The sequence below is a fragment of the Chamaea fasciata genome, unplaced genomic scaffold, assembly GCF_029207755.1.
Source record: "Chamaea fasciata isolate MVZ Bird 193981 ecotype frontalis unplaced genomic scaffold, bChaFas1.0.hap1 SCAF_7, whole genome shotgun sequence".
Classification (NCBI taxonomy): domain Eukaryota; kingdom Metazoa; phylum Chordata; class Aves; order Passeriformes; family Sylviidae; genus Chamaea; species Chamaea fasciata.
Window position 1 is genome coordinate 51,590,717 of NW_027094092.1, and position 16,306 is coordinate 51,607,022.

Below are 16,306 nucleotides of genomic sequence, written 5' to 3' on the forward strand. Positions count from 1 at the left end.
TTAATATTTACCCTAGAGAAGCACAGGCTCACAGAAGGGCAAGAGTAAAGGATTAAGCAGTCATCACTAGCACTCCACATTCTCTAGGGTGCCACTGACAATGCCACAGCAAGGCTTGGTCTGGTGAGCTCCAGCAAAAGCTGTGAGGCAAAGTAATCTTTTCAAAACAGTAAGTAATGTTTCAGTAAAAGGAAAGCAAGACAAGCAGAAATGGTATGGATGCAATCTGTGCCTATGGAGTCAGATAGGCAGTTTATCCCAGATACCAAAACTTCTGGAGGGTCTTGAAGAAGCAGTGTCTGCCACTCACACCTCACTCCCTGAGTGTTGTCTTTTAACCCACCCTCATTTTCTACTCTTCTTCTGTCCTTCACTTCCCACATTTTTGGTTAAAACTAAAAGGCAGCATTGCTAGCAGCAAACTTTTACAACCTACATGACATCACTGTCTTGAAATACCACTAAATGGACAATCTGAAGCTAATGAGTGCTTTCCAGTGTGCATTTTCAAGCAGGTAATCTTGAATAAGCCCATTGTGGTTTTACCACCATAGTATGAGGAGCTCTAGTTGCTTCACATAAAAACAGGCAAATTAGTAAATGAGGTCTGGCGGAAGAAAGCATTGCATCAGCAGGCAAAAAACAGGGCCCTCAGGAATCCTAAAAACCAGGCAGAACTTCTTTAAAAGAAAACAATAAACTAGAAGGCACACAAAGAATAAGAAATAGCCTGTCTATTTCCTCAAGGGACAGCGCAAAGGAAGAATAAAGAGATATAAAAGAGAAATGCAGAGTCACACAATAAAATGCAGAATTTAAACTGCCTCGTGGTAAAAGGAATGTTTTTTCTTGATTTGTTCCGTGACTGCTAAAGGTACACCTTGGGGCGTTTTGGTGGGGTCTTTTTTGAATCCTCAAGCCTCAGAAACAGAATAATATTACAATTTCCCTGCCTTCGCTGAGTCTTTCCTGAAAGTGTTGGAGCTCTAATGGGAATGACTGAGAATTCTTCAGATTTCTGAGGACAAGCCCCAAAATTAAGTCTTTGCGGACAGCCAGACTAAGTTTTAACGAGACCAGAGGCGTGCTTAACACTCCCCCTCGCCCCAGACCTCCCTTCTCCCGCGCCCCTACAGGATTCCTCCCCTCTCCCGCGGCAGGAGCCGAGCTGCTGGAACTGCTGGAGCTGCTGGAGGTGCTGAAGGTGCTGAAGGTGCTGGGGCTGCTGGAGCTGCTGGAGGTGCTGGGGCTACCTGAGGTGCTGAAGGTGCTGGACCTGCTGGAGTTGCTGGAGCTGCTGGAGGCGCGCGGCTCCTCCGCCCGTCCCCGGGGAGCAGCGCGGGCCGGGACGGCGGCGCTGGCCGGGTCTGCCCGGCCCCGCGGGCAGCTCCCCGGCCGCGGGTGGAGGCGGGCAGCCCTCCCCGCCCTCCGTCCCTCCCTCCTCCCGCCCCGTCCGCCCAGCCCGTGGCGCCGCGGGTGGGGGGCGCCGCCTTCCCGGCCCCGCGTCCGCCGAGCCCCGCGGGGAGCGCAGCGGCCCCGGGCCGGCCATGGGGCTGCGCGCCGCCGGCATCCTCGGCTGCTGCTGCTGCCTGCTGCCCCTCGTGCTGCCCGCAGCCCCAGGTAAGGCCAGGACGGTGTCGCGGGGGGGGAGGCGACTTGGGAAAGTTTGGCGGGGCCGCCGGGCAGCGGCGATGACAGGAGCCCTACCGGAGTCCCTCGATGGTCAAAGGCATCCCCAGCCCTCGCTCCAGGGAGGGATGCTGGTGTCGTCGGGAGGCTTTTCCTTGGCAGCGGACGGAGCGCGTTTCTCCTGCCATTGGCGCGGGGTGTCAGCGGCTAGCGGTGATCTTTCAGAGGATTGCTTGGGGCCAAGGCGTGAGCGGACAAACAAAAACTGCGACTGCGGTCTTTTCTCATTAACTTACGTTATTTATGCATGGTTTAAGGAAAGTCATTATTTTTTATCCGATATAGGGTTGAAATGAATTCAGCGCTTTTATTCTAAGTAGTTTTAAATGGATTTTTTTTTTCTGACTAAAAGTACTTTTGTGTTTTAAGTAGTTCTGAAACAATGCATTTGGAATGGCGTGTCGTGAAATGACATCCATGAATATGCTCTGACATTGCTCCTTATAAATGGTGTATAGGGATTTTACATACACTTTTCGTGTGCTAAAGTAACTTTGCATTCTTTTGTGATTAATTCTGTATGTCATTTCACTTGCCCCAGTAGGAACATTCTATAACATGTTGCAGATTAGGTTAATTCAAAATTTTACCATGCAAAAATGTGCTTGAAGAGTAAAGAAAAAGAACATTTTGCAGTCTGGGTTCTTTCAAAACATCAGTAATGTGTATAGGACATGATGTGGGATTTTTTTGTGCTGATTTTTCTGGTTTAATGTTATAAATCACTTCTTCCAGGTGTGAACTGTAAAGCTGGCTGCCATCCAGAGAATGGATTCTGTGAATTTCCTAGTGAATGCAGGTAAAAGACGGGGGTATTAGTGCAGGAGTGGTCAGCTTCAATAATTGTTGTCCTGGTATGAGAGATAGAAACTGAGATGGGTTGGTCTCTGAAAATATGGATCTGTAATGAAACAGCACTCTATTAGGAGGGATACAGTAACTGAAATCAGAGTATGGATGTTTAGATACCTGTTTAGTTTACTTTTTCCGGTATGAAGTATTTACATTGATAACTTGGGGTTTTTTTTCTTGATGAATGAAATGGTTTTCTTCACATAAACTGTTTGTAGTATCCCAGAAGCACTGATGGTATGCTTTTGTTCAAATGGTACAATTTGGTATGCAAAAGTTTATTTATTGTGCATCAAAAAGGGGGGCATCCGTTTAATTGTGGTTTTTAAAAATAAACTATGTTTCTGTCCTGTCTTTTATCTCTTTCAGGTGTCAACCTGGCTGGCAGGGTGCGCTTTGTAATCAGTGTGTTCCTTTCCCTGGGTGCTTGCATGGCAGCTGTGCCAAGCCCTGGCAGTGCATCTGTGAGGAGGGTTGGGTTGGCAGCCTCTGTGACATAGGTTTGCACATCCTTTTCTCTCCTTGAGCAAGCGAGGGGAAGCAGCCCCATCTGGTGTTCAAGACACACAAAGTCCTCCTGGAGAACTAATTTTAAAGTACTGAATGTTAGCTCCAGATAATGAGGAGATTCTGGGCAGCAGCACATAAACCTCAAACTTCCATGATAATTTAGGCAGAAGCAATGCAGTATCTTTTGTAATTGGGCATATGTGTGAGCAAAGCGTAAATTCATTCTATTTTAAACATTAATTATCAGGGACAAGGCCAACAAACAACTGCTCCCTTCTTGTCATGTAAGCCCTTCTAATCAAAATACAAGTTGTATATATTAAATAATGTTAAATATTTATGTTGCACATTATGTATATATGTATATGCTATTTTCTTAGTACTTCTTGAAAGGGAAACATTGTGCTTATTTTTTCCTTTACTTAACCCAGTGATGATTCAGTGAAGTAACATTACTATAACTGAGAAAGAGGTCTTCCTGAGCAGGCTGCCACTTCCCCCTCAGGTCTGAGGGGTGAGCACAGCTCTGTGTGCACTCTCACCCTTTGCCAGTCAGAATCAGCCAGCTTAGTATGAGCAAGCTGAAGAATTTGCCTTTGTTGAGATGGTTTATTTTGGCTGACACATGCAAATTCTCAGTCAGAGAGCTCTGAGGGGAAGGAAACCACATGAGCATCCAGAAGCATGTGCTGTTCAACCCACGTAGCTGCAGCTGCGAGAGGACAGGTGTCCAGGGCCTCATTTTCTCTTCATGCCTTTCAGGCTTTTGTTGGTATATGGCTTATAATTTATAGAGCGTGCCTGAGCTCTCCAGTGCATAGCCAAAGTGAGGATTGATGACAGTTTGAACTGCATAAGATTTTCAAGATGAGTTAAAGAATCAGAAGGTTTTACGCAGGTCACATCCATGCAGTGACATGGAGCTTAGTGCAAGGTTCTCAGGTGCTCATTTAGTCATTTACTCATCAGGTTCTGCAGCCTGTACTCACTGACTGCATACATGAGCAGAAAGAGGCTCCTTAAAGTCAGCCCTGGTGTGTTTGCAGGAGCTGTGGTAGTAACACTGGTGATATCTGTGGTGCAGATGTGACTCTAAGCTCTCGAGATGTTATTCTGGACACATCTCATCTATGTGTTTGTACCTGAGACAGACAACCTAGATTCTCATTAGAGTTAATGAGGCGGAATGAGTCCTTCTCTGATCTACAGTCAGAGTTTTCTAAAGCTACACAGGACAATCCGCCCTCTGCCACCTTAGGAGGCTCAGTTCTGTTGCTTATCAGTGAATACAAAGTTCCACATTTTAAAGGTAGCATCTTCACAGCAACTTCTAAAAGTTTTAATTGCATAGCTGAATTTCATAGTATTAATATATCTTTGCAATTCTGAGCCTTGCAATATTTCCCTCTTGCAATTTCTACTTAGGATGCAAAAGAATGCATTGAAAATTGAACCCACATCTTTATGAAAAAAACTTTAATTTAACACATACTCACTAAGATAGTCGTATAATACCAAAAAGGGCATCCTTTGCTTAAGTGCAGAAGCTATTATTTCTCTCAACATCTCAGCGTCTTCTTTGCCGGTTTGAATTTAGATCCCCATGAAGAGCTGCCAAGAATTTTCAGCCAAAAGGATAACTATTTTATTTTTCATCTGCAGCAATGTTATGTTGATAGTCTTTCATCTCAGTGGTTTTACCTACTCTAAATGCATTGTTTGCCATAAGGGATCAAGAGAAGGGTGCTCCTCCTCCTCCTCTTCTTGTTATTGGAGAGTTGATAGAAATTGTTATCCTGACCCAATAAAACACTGAAACATCAAATGGGTTATTGCTCAGCCCCTGATCTCATCATCCTCTGCCAGAAGCTGGTGTCAGTTTCCTGCCTGTATAAAGTCATTACAGGTAGCTACAGTTAATTTACAGCTATCATTAAATGAAACTTGATCAGGTTAGGAAACAGGAAGAAAAAACCTAGAATGGAAAATTGTGGGAGGGTCTGAAATACATTGGCCACAACAAACAACTGAAATATTTCTAAAATAGAGATATAGTCTTAGCAGTTTATTTGCTTCCTAAGCAAGGGAGGAAAAAAGCTGATTTGGACTGGTGACGATACTTCTTCTCTTTTGTAGAAAAGTTAGTATAGGACCTCCTTGACTTTGATCATGGAAAACTGCTCCTTTCTGGAGTAGTTTTAGATCACCAGCTGGTTTGCCAATGCCTCTGATTGCGTAGCTATTTTTATTATGGGCAGCCTGTTTCTCAGTTCAGGTCAAGAATGACCTTCCTAGTAATTTAGAGGCATGCAGGTTATGGGTTGGGCTTGATCCGCTGTAAACATGTAGGGCAGTATCAGTGGTTGCATTTGTGACTATTATTGCAGTCACATGGGCAGACAAGGCACTTGAAGAAAGACATCTGTGAGTTGGTCTTGGTGTTGACAGTTCTAGTTAACCTATTTGCAGTGGAGGCTGTCCAGCTGAATCATGATGCCATGATTCATCATGATCTTCTCATCTTGTGGAAACACAGCCTTGAAATCCAGTGTGTGAACCCCTGGAACCAGGCTGCGCAGCACAGAGCTTCCTTCTGCAGCTGATATACACTGCACAGTACAGGAACCACATCAAACACTGACCATAACAAAGGAAAAATCAATTTAGTCAATTTGTTTCCAGGAAAAAAATGACAGCCCAGTCAGAGTGTTTGATCCACTTTGCTAAATCAGATCTGTCAGCTTGTCAGCCCTGGCTGTGCCTACACAGTCGTGTTAACAGGTCCATGTCCTCCTGCTGGAATCCTCTCCTCTATTTGGCTAAAAAGGCAACATACAGTGTGAGCTGGGAGTAAATTGTCCTACTTGTCACTGGACTGCTTTGCCAAGGCCACATGTTGGTAAACTCATCAGAGAGTACAGTGGAGTCTCTAATGCCTGTGCCAAGAATGCATGAGACAGGGGCTGAAAATTGTCCTGTGACAAACTACTACTGAGCATATCTTCCTCATAAAAGCCCTCAGTGATTACTTCACGTACTGCAGAAGGACAACTTAGTTTGATGCAACTATTGATTGTGGGTAATGTGATTGAGGCCACTCATATGTAGAAATGTAACATCCTGTTTTTGCATTTTCATCTCAGTTACCACTTGGTGGTTGTCCTTTTGAGAGGTAAAATAAAATAGAGAAAACTATTCTGGTTGAGGCTATTTACATATTATGTTATAAAAGAACCTGGTACAACACCTTTTAAAGATGTGTTTTAAAATTAAACACCTGACATAAATTATTGACAGTAGTGGACATATACACATACTCATTCATATGTATATATACATATTTCAGAAACTTTCAAGTACAAAGTACACGCTTTTTTAGCTGCCTTTAGAGTCTGTGAAAATAGGTGGCAAAAAAGACTGCTCCAAAAAGCATACAAGGTTATTTTGGTCCTTGTGAAAATTGGAATTTACACTCAAAGTGCATGCTAAATTGTTGTCTTGCAACAGGAAAAGGTTAATGCATTAGGAAATATCCAGGGAAAGATTTTATCCAGGGAAGATTGTATTTGAAATCTAAGGCTGTGGTTTTCTGTGGTTAAAATTTTGCAGTACCTCATGGTATCATCTAAATTTTATGTTATGCTGTAGTAAGTAAAATATAAATGCCCTTAAATCCCTTTTCATCTTCTTAGAAAGTGTGTGTGTGAGGCATCAGATACCTTTCAGTCAGCACTTCTCTGCAGCTGCTGCAGTAGCTTGCTAAAATATGCACTTGTTTGTTTATTTAGCTTTAATTACTTTTAAAATTCAGTAATCTTTTCAGTGGGAAGTGGCTCAGCAGGGCAATTGCAAAGAAAATGAGATGTGTGACTTTGGGTCCAGACATCATACATCTTTGTGTTCTGGTACAGTTGTGTAAGGGTTGAATGTAGCCCAGCCAAAAGATGAAATTTGACCAGATTTTTTTTTTGTAAATTGCTGATCTCTGTTTTTATGCAACATTTGTTCATAAGCACATAATGATATGGGCAGGGAGCAGAGAGAATTCCTGTTTCCTGATTGCTTTATCAGAATTCTGCTCATGGAGAAGCCAAGACTGTGAAAGTACTGCTAGGCTGTGTAGAAATTCTTGTACCATACTAATATTTTATTTCTAATACTACTTATTTATAGAATGGAGCAATTCAAACACATTTTGCAAGCAGGAGCTAGAAAAAGAGAAATAAACTGAAATTGTTTGCAATAGTTGAACAATCTGAACTCCATTTTAACAAAGAGGGTAATAGATCAGAATTTATAAAATGCAGGATGAAGTATTATTAAAGCTATTTTTTATTTGAAGTATTGTGTACCATTTACTAACTCTTTCTCATTAGATTAATCAAGCCCTGTTTGGTTTTTTTAAAACAGATATTCACCCATGTTCAGCAAAGCCCTGCACCAATAATTCAACATGTATAGAGACTGGTGATGGAGGATATATTTGTCTGTGTGCCCAGGGATATACAGGAAAAAACTGCCATCTCAAGAAAGGACCCTGCATTATTAATGGGTAAATATTGACTTCTGACATGCATTTAAAATCTACACTTCTATTATTCAGAATTCCTTGCTAAGTGGAAATATCTCTGTGTTAAAATACACAATGCTTCTGATAGTTGCTGGTACTATTATCAAGACTTACAAATCTGATCTATTAGTATTGTAAAGACTTAACGGATTATCAGTGTGGCTTTCTGTGCACAATTTGAGTACTAAAAGTGCTAATTTGCACATTTTATTTTGGTGAACTTATGCCTTCTCATGATTTTTGTAAACAGACCTGAAGTGACTCCCATCCTGTGTTCTCATCTGTAGTGAGGGATAATTTATTCAAAGCCTAATAAGAACAGTAGTTAGCACACAAGCTGTCTGCATGAAAGCACCTAGCCCACCAGTCTGTCCTTTTTTCTTAACCAACATGTAATAATATGCCCATAGTTAACTGAAGGAGACAATCTCACTTCCATCAGAACAGGGAACATTGCTCTCTATTCTTTAAAAGAAATGGGACATTAAGAGCAGCAGTGCCAGTCAGTTGAGGGAGGTGATCCTTCCCCTCTGCTCTGTCTTGGCGAGACACATTGGGTGTGCTGGGTCCAGTTCTGGGCTACCCACTATAAAAAGGACACAACCATACTGGAGGGAGTCCAGTGAAGGGCCATGGATATGACGAAAGAATAGGAACATCTCTCCTATAAAGAGACACTGAGAGGTGGGTCATTTAGCCTGGAGAAGAGCAGCCTCTGAGGAACTTGCCCATGTGAATGAGTACCTGATAGGGGGAAGCAAAGACAGCAGAGCCAGACTTCTCATAGAGAAGGCCAATTAAAGGTCAGGAGGCAATGGGCACAGGCTAAAGAACTTCCAGCAAAGTCACTGATAGAACTCCTTGGAAAGAGGAAGACCTTTCAGTGTTAGAGAAAATGTGAATTGGAGTTTCTGTTCACTCTGGAAGCATCTGGCTGTCTTCTAACTCATCGAAGTTCTGATCCCATAAACATATGGAATGCCTTTATGGTGGATACAAACTTGGTAAAACTATCGCCATAAAATCACAGTTTTCTTTTAGGAGATTACCTTCCTGCTCTCTAGCTCTGTGTGGATACCCCATTGTTCCCTTTGTGCTCAGTGATAGATAATTATGAGTGTTCAGATCTACCTTATGACTGAATTTTCCTGAAGACTTGTGCACTCTTGTTTAAGGCACATTAACAGCTCTCACTCTCTCTGGCAAGAATTGCCATTCTTTCCCAGCTTTATGTCAGTAGAATTTTTTCGTCATCACCTTTACTTGGGGGATACTCTCACAGTTTTGTCTGGGTTTACTTTCAGCCTCTAAGATAGCTGCTCTGATTGGCCTATTTTTCTTCATTGGCAATGAGGAAATTTAAGTTCCTTGAAAGAGCCATGACTCGCATCCAAGCTACTTACCTGATATGGAGGATGTGAATAGGTTTTTCTGCTTTTCATCTGTAGACCAAATATTTCACTAATTCAGTGTGGAAACATATACTAGCTATCCCAAATAACAGGTGAGTTCCAAAAATACAGCATCAACAAAATAACACATATTAGTTCCATGCACTTCCTTAAACGCCTTATGGTTTTAAATTGCTGAAACCACTTTTTTGTGTTGTCACTCTCTTTTTAGACTGAATGCTGATGAACTAGCCTGGAAATCATGAACAATTTTTCTCAAGAAAGCAACATACTTGAAACAGTGATTCTTTTTCCCTAGGAAGCTGAGGTTTATTTGGAAAATTATCAGCAGGCTCTGCAAATCTGCATTAAGTTCAAAAAGACGACTGTTACAGCATAAGCACTCCATGTCTGCTAATAATTCACAGTCCACCAGAGAGTGCATCCCACACTGTAGAAAGAGACATCATCAGATGATGTCATTTCATTCACATCTCACTTCCTCTCAATTCCACTCTACCTCAGTGGTAATGTTAAAAATGTTGATATTACTGAGCATTACTGCTGGTTTCTTAGTTAATATTCACAGATGGAACCAGGACAATTCACAAATCAAAGTGTTTATTCTAATCTCTTTACATGTATCTGCATTAGTGACCTCCATGTGATGTTTTGAGGTTTTTGCTTTGAAGCTGAGCAGTGAGTGGTGCTTTCTAAAGCCAGACTACCTGGGAAGCAATGAAGAATGGTATGGAATGCTTTCCACAGCTAAGCCTTCATGTACTACACCTTGCTGTGTTAAATGCCAAAAATGCAAAGTAGCAGAATTTATTCAAGGAAATTAATATTAAAGCTTTATTTATTTAAACATATTTAAATTAGACAAATGCAACTGTGTTAGTAATAACTAAAGAAAATTTTCAAAATTCTACATTTTTCTGCTTAATGTTTTTTATTCCAATATTTTACATTTCTGAAAATTTCAGAAAAAAAGTTTACACTTATGTTCTCCAGCAATTTCTTCCCATCTCTCTAGAAAGCACTGAGATTCAACTCAGCCATGAAGGTTCAAACTTCTACACATTTTCATATCCGAACCATCTTGTCCAGTTTTCCATAGGACCCATAAAGCTAAGGGAGAGTGCTGGATTCTCCAAGATGGCCATAACCACTCAATATGTATACAAACTCATTATAATAACTCTAATTTCCATATTTTGCTTAAAAAGACATAGTGGCTGGTTAATACGTTGAAATTCCTTACCTCGAGTTATCACTAAAAATGTCTATGTCAAAGCCCAGTTTTGCTTTCCTAATACTGCTCCCAAAATTGCAATATGTTCTTTTAGTACTTTTTTACCCAGCCAACATCTAAAGTGAAGAACAATACTAGAGGACAGAGCAGTTAATGTGGAAGCTGCAGAAAACAGACAGATGATTCCTCTACCACGATGTTCAGTCTCTCCTGATGGGTGGCTGCTGAGTGTTTCAGTCCCCAGTAAAGCCAGAGGTGCTTGGAGCAATCTCTACCAAAGGTAGTCCCCGAGCAATGGTGACTATCCCAGCCTAGTTCTGACCAGTGATCAGGAGCCATTTGTAGTCAGGAGCTTATATGGAATTCCATAACAGCCTGTTGCTACTGACTTCTCTATATTTGAAATGTCTGCATCTGAAGCTGTGATGTTCATTACCCTTGGGATTTTGCCATGGAAGTGGGGGGTCTTAAATAACAGCTTGGACTTAGCAACTACTAGATACTACTGTGCTATATGTCTTCAGGGATACATAAGTATTCAGAAAAGTTTTGTTGTCAAAGAGGCTTCTCCTAAACTTTGCCAAATAGTTTTCATTTTTTACAAAGTGAGTTTTAAAAGCTTTGTTGATGTGTGATGAACTGCCATGAAAGTGGGGTTTATTTGTAAACCTGTGACCGAGGGGCCCATCTCAGCCAGCAGGGACAGCTAAAGGACCAAGTGCACTTTGCATAGATCCCCTGAATTGGCACATTTTTTGCCAGTCAGTGGGTGGCGACGTCTTTTGGCATTACACTCAGTAAGGCACAGTAGCATTGTAAAGATAGAAAAGATCTGTCAATTAAATTATGTCACCTAAAACATAGTAACAGGCTACTAGTTGGGAAGTACCAGAAGAGTTTGCAGAAGTACTTGGTTTCCTATGGCCTTGCTCTACAGCCGTCTTTGCCCAGGCTGAAATTCTCTCATTGATAATTTTTATTATAATTGTATCTATCAAAAATTTTGGTGGAAGGACAGTTTCTAGGGAAGTATCTGTTTGCTTCTAAATATTTTGTGTCATAGAACACAGACAGGCAGAATAAAAACAATCAGCTTTACACCTAGCTTCTATGGCACTGTTTTGCTCTGCCAGTACAATGTATAGACTATTTTAAGAATAATCAGAAAGAAGGTAGAAAGGAAGGAGCCATGCTGCTCATGTTTTTGTTCTGTCTTGTTTGAGTAGTTGCTTAGCTAAATAGCTCCAAGCATATAAAAATTGTGAGAAGCTTAATTTGAATAAATGTTTGAAATAAAATAAAATCTTTTCACAGCTCTTTGGATTGAATTTATATATTGGTGAACTAATCCTGCCCGAAGGGTCAGCAGAAGATATTATAATCTTTATTGACAAAGCTGTTGAACAAACTCATTCTTTATTCAGCTTCACTGACTTTAGTGGATTTGCATTTGGAATTAGCTCTTCTAAAGAAAACCAGCTCTTTTTATTATATGAAATGTTTCCTAATAGTTTCTTCCTTTGGACTTCAATTTTGTTTCTGTGTTTGTTTTCTATCCCAGTTCTCCCTGCCAGAATGGAGGAACATGCATTGATGACAATGGTTTTGCACCCCATGCTTCCTGTCTCTGCCCTTCTGGTTTTGCTGGCAACTTCTGTGAAATAGATGGAGACGACTGTGAGTCCAACCCATGTGAGAATGGAGGAACATGTACAGATGTTGGTGTGGGTTTCAGCTGTTCTTGTCCCCATGGCTATACAGGAAAGCTCTGCAGCAGCCGTGTCATGTTCTGTGCCAGTGGCCCATGTGAGAATGGAGGGACTTGCAGTGAGCAGCCCCGGGGAGGGTTCGAGTGCATTTGTAAACCAGAGTTTGTTGGCGTGACCTGCAAACATCCCAGCAAAAACACAAGCCTCTCTGGAATGAATATGGAGACAAAGCATATGCAGAATTACAAGCCACTCTCAAAAGCTCACCATAGATCAGTGCATCAACAGCAAGAAATCCTGAAAATAACAGTGAAAGAAACAATTCAAAATGCAGATCCCTTACTGAGTAGAAGCCAGATGATATGTTTTGTTGTGCTGGGCTTGCTTACGTGTCTTGTTGTCTTGGGTACAACTGGGATTGTTTTTTTTTCAAAATGTGAAATGTGGCTTGCTAATGCCAAATATAGTCATCTCCTGCGCAAGAAAAAGAACTTTTTTCTGAAGTCTAACAATGGGGAAAACCTCTCAGTTAATATTATCTTCCCAGAGAAGATCAAATTGACTAATTACACTAAGAACTACACTGCCATCTAGGCCCTTGAAAGCCAAGCAGCATCTTGCAACTTTTCATAGCAATATATAAGATTTATTGCCTGTGTTTGGCCTCAGTATTTGTGGGCATATTTGCTGTAAATTGTGCTGAGTGATAATGAAGAAATGTAATGTATCTGTCTTGCTAAGGATTTTTTCATTCCCCAAAATAAAAGGGGAAAAAAAAAAAAAAAAAAAAAAGGATTGAAAAGCAAGGAATGTTATTTTGATTTCTCTTCAAGGCAGCTATTTTCTGTAAAATAAAGAATAACTTATCACTGGAACTGTATTGCAGCATTCTCGTCTTGTGCATTGTTCATTTGGCAAGTACAGTACTTGCAAATTATTCAGTAATGCTTTTTTTTTTTTTTTTTTTTAAATAAACAGCAGTTAAGGGCTATACTGGTTTATTTATTCATTTCTAAACCTTATTCTACAGCAAAGTCTGCAACAAGTGTCCATGCTGAACTCGTTGGCTATATCTGATAAAGGCTTTAGAGATTGCAACCAGCAGGAGCAAATTCACACTGATATCTCACCTATTCAGTCAGTGTTGCTATTTTTACATGCTTATAAGAGAGATTCTATAGAATCTTAGAGGTCATTGGGATATTAATTTCAGGTTAAAGGTCTCTTGCTTGAAATGTTACATCTATAAATTGTTCTATTTATCTATTTTAAAATGTTTAAAAGGTGTTCAATGTCTTTATTTTTAGAGACCTAGTAGAGATTTAAAGGAGCAGATTCTGACTTTTCTATAAATACTCCTAAAAGACCTCTGCTGAGAGAAGTATCCTTCGTGACTGTGTCATGGGAAGAAAGGAAAAGATGTCATGTGTCACCTGAAATAGGACAGCTGTTTTTAATTCTTCACTTCTGCTTTTTCTGTCACATTTCAAGAAGAGGACAAGGCTTTCAAGAATCAAAAGCAGCAGTGGCAAACAGGCAAAGGGTCGTGAAAGCCATAAAATTGTCAGGGGCCTGAGGGCATTAAGAAGTCTTAACCCCCCTGAGGAGCCTCACCTGGGCCTCTCACCCACCTCCTGCCACAGGACAATTTTGGGCCAGCCCAGTACTGCTGGTCTTGGTCTGAGTTGTGCTGTAGCCATTCTGGACTCTACCTCTGCCTGCAGTCGGTCCTTGGACTACCTACTGTAGGTAGCCCATCTGCTGAAAGGGCCCCTTGGACCTGTGTTCCAGCCCTGTCTCTGGCTCTGTCTCCTTTTGCTCCTGCCAGGAGCCCCTGGACCGCCCTTGGAGCTGGTTCATCATTTGCTGTGTCTGGGACTGCCATTACCAGCCCCAACTCCTGCAACTTGTTCAGCTTCTGCCAGCCTGTGCTGCTGGTGAGGCCATGGGTCTATCCCACTCTGGGGCATGACCCTCCTGGCTCTGCCAGCTTCTTTTCCTAAATGGCCAGCCTGACACTGTAAGAAAAACAATCGAAAGAAAAAAACCCCACCAAAACAACAAAACCAATCACTTCCAACTGCAGCGCCTAAAAGTATCTTCAACTGCAGTTATGTAACAATTTATTTCCCCAGCCACCCTGGATAGGAATGATTAGCAGCTTCTTCTCAGCTCTCTCATAACTGTGCTATTCCCAAATCCATTAACAGCTGCTCAATTTAAAAAAAAAAAAAAAAAAAAAAAAAAAAAAAAGCCTTAAAGCACATGCATGGCATTATAATAGGAATTTTTTTTGTTAACATCTCGGAATTGCTACGAATATATAGCAAGTTTGCGGTATTGCTGGTAATATTTGCACATATCATAGCACTACAATGTAGTGCTAAGAGGAAAAATGGTATTCAGATACTACTTTGGAAAGTGTTGAATTCTAGATAAAATTCTAAAAAAAATTCTGAAAATTGTAAATGAAGAAGATATTCCTTCTCAAAGCTCTTGTTGGAAAGATAAGCATTTATCAAATCTGGCAACTTTTCAGCCAGCTGTAGTGAAGTTTGAAGAAGATTTAGAAACCCAGATGAATGTAAAACCGGGTAAACAGAGTTGAATTTCAACCATGAAACATGAATCTCAGGAGTTTACACACTTCTTTTACACCAGTATGTTTTAAACATATAATTCAGTATTGTGAGTTTTAACATTATTAGAAATATGTTAGGGTCAATTTGGAGATAACCATAAACATGCATAAATCCATTGGGTATCTTGCCGCTTCAGTTCAAAACCAGCTACAACTACAGCTACAACTGTAGATATCTGCTAGGAGTCAGTGGTTAATTTCCTGAGCTGCCTGTAAACTTGCCCTCCACCTTTGAGCAAAGGCTCCCTAATCCCTTACAGCTTGGTCTGCTCCACAACAGAGCAAGGCTTTAAGTAACAAAGCTTTGTATTTTAACCATACAAAACTTAGGAAGTTATAATTCATATTTATAAACTGTCACCTTTTTTTTTTTTTTTTTTTTTTTGCCATGGTGATCCAGTGGGCAGTTCCTCCATCACAGTGCATTTCTTCAAACAAACAAACAAATGAAAACAAACAAAAACCCCAATAAAAATAGATGTTCCACAAATATCTGGTTTTTAGAGACAGGTCATGGATGATTGTCCAGTTTGGTTTGGTTTGTTTTGAGCTTGTTTGGGTGGGTTTAGGGGTTTTTTGATGGGGGGATGTTGGTTTGGTTTTTTTTTTCCAGGGAGGGGGAAAAAGCTTTGTTGGGGGAGAGGTCTGTCAGCTGTGAAAAGTAGAACCTATGAAGGAACAGTGACTGAATTCTGGAGAAGGATATCTGAATGGTGAATACATACATAGTTTTTCTTTTTCCTGCCATTGTTGATATTGGTTCATAAACCAACAATGTATGCATTGCTCTAGATCAATGAGAATTACATCGGCAAGTGCTAAACCATCTGCTGATCATATATCCACAGCAGCCCAGCTAGTTTGCTCTTCTAGCTTGATAGCATGAGGTTCTCTTTTCAAAGAAATATTTAGATCCTGGTGGACCATTGTATTGCTATCTAAAACAGACCTTCAGCTTTTGAGAGTGGAGCAGTGTTAAGGAGCTGGCTACAGGAATATGTACAACCCATCACTGAAAACAACAGGGCAGTTTGCACTGGCCGAGTACAATACTTTCCACAACTATGTCATTCCCTCTCCAAGTTCTCAAATTTGCCTTGGCAAATTTATTTACTATCACAGCCTTAAGGGCAAAACAATTTGCTACAGATACAGAACACTTTGTGTTATTATAAATACAGGGCCTTCCTGGCAGAACTACATGCTTAAGCATCCAGAGAACATGAAATCATTGCACATGTACTATACATACATTGTGAATTTTCCAAAACACATCTCATTTACTATGCATTTCTTGTGAGTGAGGCTTGGACAAATCCTGTGTTCCTGGAAGTCACACAGCCTAGGAAAATATCCAGTTATGTACGTCTGGCTTAGGTGAAAGAAGTGTCTTGAGAGAAGACTTGTAGTTGCTCAACCAGTATTAGAGTTGGCACAAAGAAAGGGCAACTTTGTTGCATTTCTGTGGCCATTGAACAAGAGAAACGCAGAAAATATACTGGGATCTTGCCCTTTCTAACGTCAAGTAATATTTTGAAGTTTCTCTAACTTATCTTGAGGGACATGAAGGTACATTTTAAAATGGTGATGGAGAAGGTTTTTTTTAAAACTTTGCAAGAGAAGGAATAAGACGTCCTGTAAAGGGGAATGTTTCAGTTTTAAATATAAACTGAACTGTTGATCTGGGAT

General features: G+C 40.8%; 1 protein-coding gene across 1 annotated transcript; it reads left to right on the top strand.

Moving 5' to 3' along the window:
* Nucleotides 1–1,510: 1,510 nt before the first annotated feature.
* Nucleotides 1,511–12,965, top strand: DLK1 (delta like non-canonical Notch ligand 1). The gene is made up of 5 exons (XM_066186924.1): nt 1,511–1,620; nt 2,425–2,488; nt 2,911–3,041; nt 7,462–7,603; nt 11,829–12,965. Exons 1-5 carry the CDS (start codon nt 1,548–1,550, stop codon nt 12,568–12,570), a joined length of 1,152 nt encoding a protein of 383 aa, XP_066043021.1. The 5' UTR covers nt 1,511–1,547; the 3' UTR covers nt 12,571–12,965.
* The last annotated feature ends 3,341 nt before the right edge of the window (nt 12,966–16,306 follow it).

Excerpts from the sequence above, each read along its gene's own strand:
- DLK1 (XM_066186924.1), top strand. The coding sequence starts at position 1,548 with ATGGGGCTGCGCGCCGCCGGCATCCTCGGCTGCTGCTGCTGCCTGCTG. Across the intron at positions 1,621-2,424 it reads CGTGCTGCCCGCAGCCCCAG|GTGTGAACTGTAAAGCTGGC; the intron begins GTAAGGCCAGGA and ends CACTTCTTCCAG. Across the intron at positions 7,604-11,828 it reads GGACCCTGCATTATTAATGG|TTCTCCCTGCCAGAATGGAG; the intron begins GTAAATATTGAC and ends TTTCTATCCCAG.